This window comes from Limanda limanda, chromosome 9, assembly GCF_963576545.1.
Source record: "Limanda limanda chromosome 9, fLimLim1.1, whole genome shotgun sequence".
NCBI classification, from domain to species: domain Eukaryota; kingdom Metazoa; phylum Chordata; class Actinopteri; order Pleuronectiformes; family Pleuronectidae; genus Limanda; species Limanda limanda.
This window is the reverse complement of record NC_083644.1, coordinates 13,699,227-13,705,226: the sequence shown is the minus strand read 5'-3', so window position 1 is coordinate 13,705,226 and position 6,000 is coordinate 13,699,227. Positions and strand designations below refer to the sequence as shown.

Sequence of the window (6,000 nt, the reverse complement as noted above, 5' to 3'; positions counted from 1 at the left end):
TTAATTGGATTTTTCACCTCAACGGGACCGGATCTAAGTCGCCCATGGGCCACAAATCTGCACATTTGAAGTTGGGGACAGGACAAAAGAGGCAGCGGGAAGAAAAGCGTGAGCAGTTTAAGGGTCCCCTTTGACTTCAAGACTTTGGGAAGTTACTTTTGCGCTGCCAGTTATACTGTTTGTGGCTTGAGAGCTTTTCCTTTGCATGTACACAACTGCTTTCATCCACGTTGATGGCATCTATAATTGGCACTGTTCTGCGTTCACAGGAGTCGCTGCAGCGGAAAGTATATTGCAGCCGCCATCGATAACCTTAGACAAATTCCCAAGTGATTGAAATAAAACTTCTTAAACCGAACTTTCAACAAATGCATGAATGGGGACTTGTAGGAACACAGTATATTTTTAAACCACATATTGAATTATTTGGGTTTGAGGCTAACAAAATACACTAAAGTATTCATTCTTGTTTTTACAAATGTGGGGGTGTCAAATTAAAAAGTCAGAACTGTGGTGATGATCTTTAATTAAAAGCACATAATAGTTATTTAATTTAAGTTTATGAAGCTTGTCAGTTAATCTCATGAATTTTTTATGAAATCTCTGTGTGACCAAAATACCCAAGTGCTTTTAGGAAAAGCTTTATTGTTTCCCGTCTCTCAGACAGGAGACGGAAACATTTAGCTTCAGAGCATTTGGGGATTTAGGAGAAAAAAAAGAAATGTATTCATCAAAAACTTCTTTCATGCACTTGCATCATATCCTACAGAAATTCCTTGGATCCTGAAAATTACTTCTGACTTGACAATCACAAATAGTCTTTTGCAGTTTCACCCGGTTTCTGCTGACAGTGTTCACCCGCTCGGTTTCCAGGGGCTGACTCGCTCCTCTGTGGGAGCATCCGAGCTCTCGGCCCCTCGGCTCCTGGCCTACTTCTGAATCAATGTTTGACAAAGGGCAAGTCTCTCCCTGAGCAATAGATGGTGAATTAGAGAGGCTCCTGCACGGTGAGAGGACCACACGCAGAGCCAGAGGGTGCCGGGTCCACATTCCCTGTCGCAGACAAACAGCCGATGCGAGGATCATATTTCCCTGCACTTAATAATGAAAATAAAGTTAGAGAGCAGTTAGAGAGAGGGGTGACGAACAGGGGGGGGGGGCAGTTATTTGTTTGTCTGAGACTGACTCTTAACTTTTCTATTTCAGGTGATGAGATAAAGCTGGCGAGAGGTGGAGAGTGATTTATCGTCAGAGAACAAAGACAAACCTGCAGCGCGATAATTCTGCTCAATGCTTTTACGTCAGTGAATAGTTTGATATATTTTTTGTGGTTTGGCTAATTACCTCCGTTGTGTATGTCTGGTTTTATCTGTGTTTGTTTGATCGTTAGAAGTATTACACAAAAGCTACTGGATGGATTGTTTCTAAACTTGGAGGAAGGGTGTGATGTGGCTCAGGTAAGAACCTTTTCAATTTTGCTGCACATTCGTATCAGGAACAGATCATGGGATTGTTTTTACACTTTATATATCGTTGTGAGATATGGTGTTTTTATCGATTTATCAGAGAATAATTCATGGACCCAGATGAAAAAAATCTAAAATATTTATAGTACGGATATTTATGAGTGTGTGCATTTTGATGCAGATCCAATAATCCAGATCTGGTGAATTTATATATGGTTTCACAAGGGAACTGTTGGACCTTGGCAAAGGTAGGCACCATACTGAGTATCATTATTGTGATTTTTGGGATAGTTTTAGATTTGATGTATAATGTTTAGCAGAATATTTCTCATTTAATATATATATATATTTTAAAGAAGATACTTTACCTGTTCTCAGACAGAAACATGTGGTTGCATGTTGTACAATACAAAATGAAAATCTGTTTCTGCTCCTCATTAGCATGCACATCATTAAGTCTGCCATTTCAACAGTCAACAATCACCTCAACACTTGGTGAGATCTCAAAAAAAAAAGGAAAAAAAAAGCTCTGTGACGATCTGAAGCCTCAGATAATTGCACAGAATGTCACATAATTGTTAAAAAAAAAAAAAAAGAAGTCAAAACAACACGCAGCCCACACAGCATTATGTGCACCGGCTCTGTCATAAAGTGCTTTTTTTTGGGTTGTTGTTGCTAACTTCTGAGTCATTTCCTTTAATACCAAATGCTAAACAGTGCAATTCCTAGCCCCCCCACAGAGAGCTGTCACTCCTGTGTGATATTAAAATGCTTCAGAAATTAGCATTAGCCTACCTGAGGCACACAGCCGCACAGGAACTGACTGTGGGCTTCGGCAGCAGCAGGCAGTAATTAGAGCAAATACGTGTCATAGGCGGACATATTATACATAATATATTTCTACAACCGCAGCCAAGTGTAACATTGACCCTTGTTAGGTGTTTCCACTCCTACGTGGCATTAAAGACAAGGTTTCTAACGCGCCGGGCTTCTTAATGGTGCCAGGTCTATAGTGCTCATTCAATAATATACTAAGTGGACGATGCTGTGAACCAGTGACATTTTGAACCTTTATTAGTGTTACAACCACACAGAGGAACATTTACAATGCAATTTTCCTACCTGAGTTTCTCATCTTTGAATCACATGGAAAGATTTGGCTTCTCTAACACATACGGTGAAATGAGCTCTACACTGCAGCGGTTGAAGAAAAGCAGAACAAAACAATAAAAAGCAAATAAATCCCAGAGGGAAAAATAAATCACCAATTTACCTTCAAGGTGCTCGGGACTTTACTTATAACCTGAGTCAAAAGTGTCTTTTTTTTGTCCATAGCAAAAATAATCAAGCTTGTTTCTTTTTTTTCATTATTTTTTTCAAATAGTACCAAAAACAGAAAGCATCAAAGGGCAACTGGCATTTGACAAAAAATCTCACATTTATTTTATTTGTTAAACAAGTGTTGAACTTTACATCAGTCTTAAGTGATGAGCCCCTTGGTAACATGTTTACATAAAAAACATGAGCTACAGTACAGCATGTATACCAGTGCTGGAAAATATTCACACATTTCCCACTTATCTTTTGGAAAGATTTTAATAAATAAAATGTCCATAACCAGGCGGAAGAACTACATTTATGATAGAAACTCGCTGCCGCTCCGCCCGTCACTCTGCCGTGACCGTTTAGAAAGCTCTATTTCATTCAAAATTACACACAAAAACTGTGCAATGCATAAATCACTTTCACTGGGGGGGTCTGCATCCCCCATTCTACTAAAGTAATGCTGAATAAACATATTGCGATGGGTGGTATCAATGGAACTCATTAAGCAAAAAACACTGTTCACAAGTGAAAAACTGTGGTGATGCATCTTTGAAATCTGCCGACTCCTCCGCTCTTTTCAAAAGCTTTTTATGTTCAACCGTACTACCATGAATGAAGTGTTGGAACCATAAACACACTGTATAACATATGTGCAACTTCTACACAATAGTCTCTCAAACGTAAATTTTTGCAATTAAAAGGTTTCTTCATATTTACGTTTTTTTCCCATGAATTTTTATTTTACACTAGCAATACAACAAAATATATATTTCAGCCATTTTCCTTGACAACAGTTCAATGTACAGTTGAGAAAATATAAGGCCAGGGGCTTGATTGCTAGTGGTTATACAATCCAAACTTCATGGTGAACGACTCTGGGACCTTCAATTCCTTTTCTAATAGTCCGATAAGGAACGTTTCGCAAATATTGTCCGGGTCCTGGTCCAGGGATGTTGTTTTGTTCACAATAAAAAACAAACAAACAAAATCAACAGGTTCTAACGAGGATGTTTGGGAGTGTATGTACAACCTTGAGACCGGGTCAATTGATCTGATGTAGATGGTAATTATTCCTTCTTTTTTTTTTTTGTTCTTTTCTTTTTTTTTTTTCGTACCTTAAATTTTTCTCAATTATTCAACAGCAGCAGCACATTTAAATACATAGTTGGCTTGTCTCTTTAAAATTGAATTCTGACTCTGTATTTATGTACAGTCTCATTAAAACTCTGCACTGCCGTCGCTGTTGGTCTGCGAGGACGATGGAGAGAGTGGCACGTTTACGGGGGAAAGGAGATGGCGATGCAGATGGGGGGGGGGAGGGGAGGTTTGTAAATGGCTGACGTGAGTGACGGGGATTCTAGGCTTCTCCTCAAACATAAAACAAACTCTGCCCTTCCCCTCACTTCTCTTTCCTCCCCTAGTGTGTCCTCCAGGAGGAAGGGGCTGCAAAAGTGCAGGAAGAGGTTCGGGGATGATTTGAATACATTTAAAGGCTCGTCACTAGCTGCATCTGTCCTTCCCGCACGTCGCCTTCGGGGATGCAGCCCTCTTTAGTAATAGGAATAATGTAACCATCGCTGCTCCCTCGGCCTATCTGGTAATAGGCCTGGAGCTGGTGTCCGGCCCCTAAGTTAGGCATGCTCTTGTAGTAAATGTCCTCATTCTCGCTCCTCTTGGACGGCGACAGGTCCTCCACCACGTCGGGGCTGCTCTCTGGGTACGGCGAGTCCCTTAGATTAGGCATACTAGTGTACAAGGAGTCTCTGTTTGGGGACTGTAGACTGTCGTCAGGGTCGGTGGGTTTCAGCTCGCTGACAAAGGTCTCGACTCCCCCGTCGGTCCTCACCTTCTTCTGGGGTGCGTACAGAAGAGAGTGAGTCCGCTGGGGGATGAGCGGCGCCTCCAGCTCCTGCTGATGGTGCAGCTTGAGGCCCACGGTGTCGCGCGTGTGCACCAAAGACGGAGCGTCGGCTACGATGGCGTCGTCTTCGCTGCTGCTGCCCCCGATCACCGTCACCTTGGGAGGAGGCCGCTCCACGTGGTGATGGTGGTGGTGGTGGTACTGCGGAGGCTGCTGGTGGTGGGGCGGGTGGTGTAAACTTGGGTGCTGCTGCTGCTGTTGGTGGCTTTTGTTACAGGCACGCAGGTTGTTGTGTACTAGCTCGGAGATGATCATTTTCTCGAAGGCAGCATCGTCCAGACTGAGGCCGCAGTCCACTACCTGCACACTGTTGCCAAAGTCCCCGTTGCGCAGCGAGTAGCTATTATTAAAGTTACCATTTAGCGGTAGAGTATCCATTGCACTTGTATCCCTCACCGCACTGTTCAGCGAGTGCCCTGCAAAGAGAGGGAGACGTGAGGGGAGTTTACATTAGTCACGACTAATAGGCACGAAGGAAACAAACACAGGTTTAATGCTGTTCAGGATGCAGTTTCACAAAGAGAACTCCAGTCAAATCAAGCCATGCCATAAATCCGTTAGTAGGCACAATCCTCAACATACAATAAACAGGCATGCATTGTTGGCAATGAGAAATCATTTTACTTTCTCATATATACATTTTGACTTTCCCTTTTTTTTTTTTTTACATTGCTTCAAAATAAGCAGAGCACTGTGCATTTTAGTCTGCCACGAATGTGACAAAGCAATGAAAAAGATCCCAAACAACATTAAGGAGAAACACACTGGAACAGTCATCAACGTCACAACACACCGGGCAAAGGTAAGATGTCCACAAGTATGAAGCCACGAACGGGCAAGCTACAACACTTACAGGTTGTCTAGCAACTAATAGGTTGTGCCGAAGGAAAGAAAGAAAAAGGACGGAGATGGGTAAAAGATAACATGGACAGAAAAAAGGGAAAGTAGTAATGTATCAACATGGGACAGCCATCGTTGCTCCCACTACAAGGGGAGCCCACAAGCAGCACTCCACCATCACCACACACAGCAGGTGAAAGGACTCACTTTAGACAACTCACATCATGTCTGTCTGCTCAGGCTATCTGGTCTAAGAGCAGCTGATGTACAAAAGAAAATAAAATGATTTATTGTAACATGGAGAAAAAATCACTCAAAAAGAACAACAAAACAAAAAAGTAAAAAACGTTTTAACTGCAACTTAGCAAGAGCAAGGGTTCAGCAAATGAAATCAGCAAGCATCCAACAGCTTTCACTTTCAGGAATTAAATGCCAACAGCTACTTGT

At 42.0% G+C, this 6,000-nt stretch overlaps 1 protein-coding gene across 1 annotated transcript in view; it reads right to left on the bottom strand.

Annotated features, from left to right (window-relative positions):
- Nucleotides 1-4,278: 4,278 nt before the first annotated feature.
- Nucleotides 4,279-6,000, bottom strand: part of adgrl2a (adhesion G protein-coupled receptor L2a) — an 80,462-nt gene continuing 78,740 nt past the window's right edge. The window contains exon 26 of the mRNA XM_061077848.1: nt 4,279-5,129. Within this exon, the coding sequence (XP_060933831.1) occupies nt 4,279-5,129 (851 nt within the window). The remainder of the gene's footprint in view (nt 5,130-6,000) is intronic.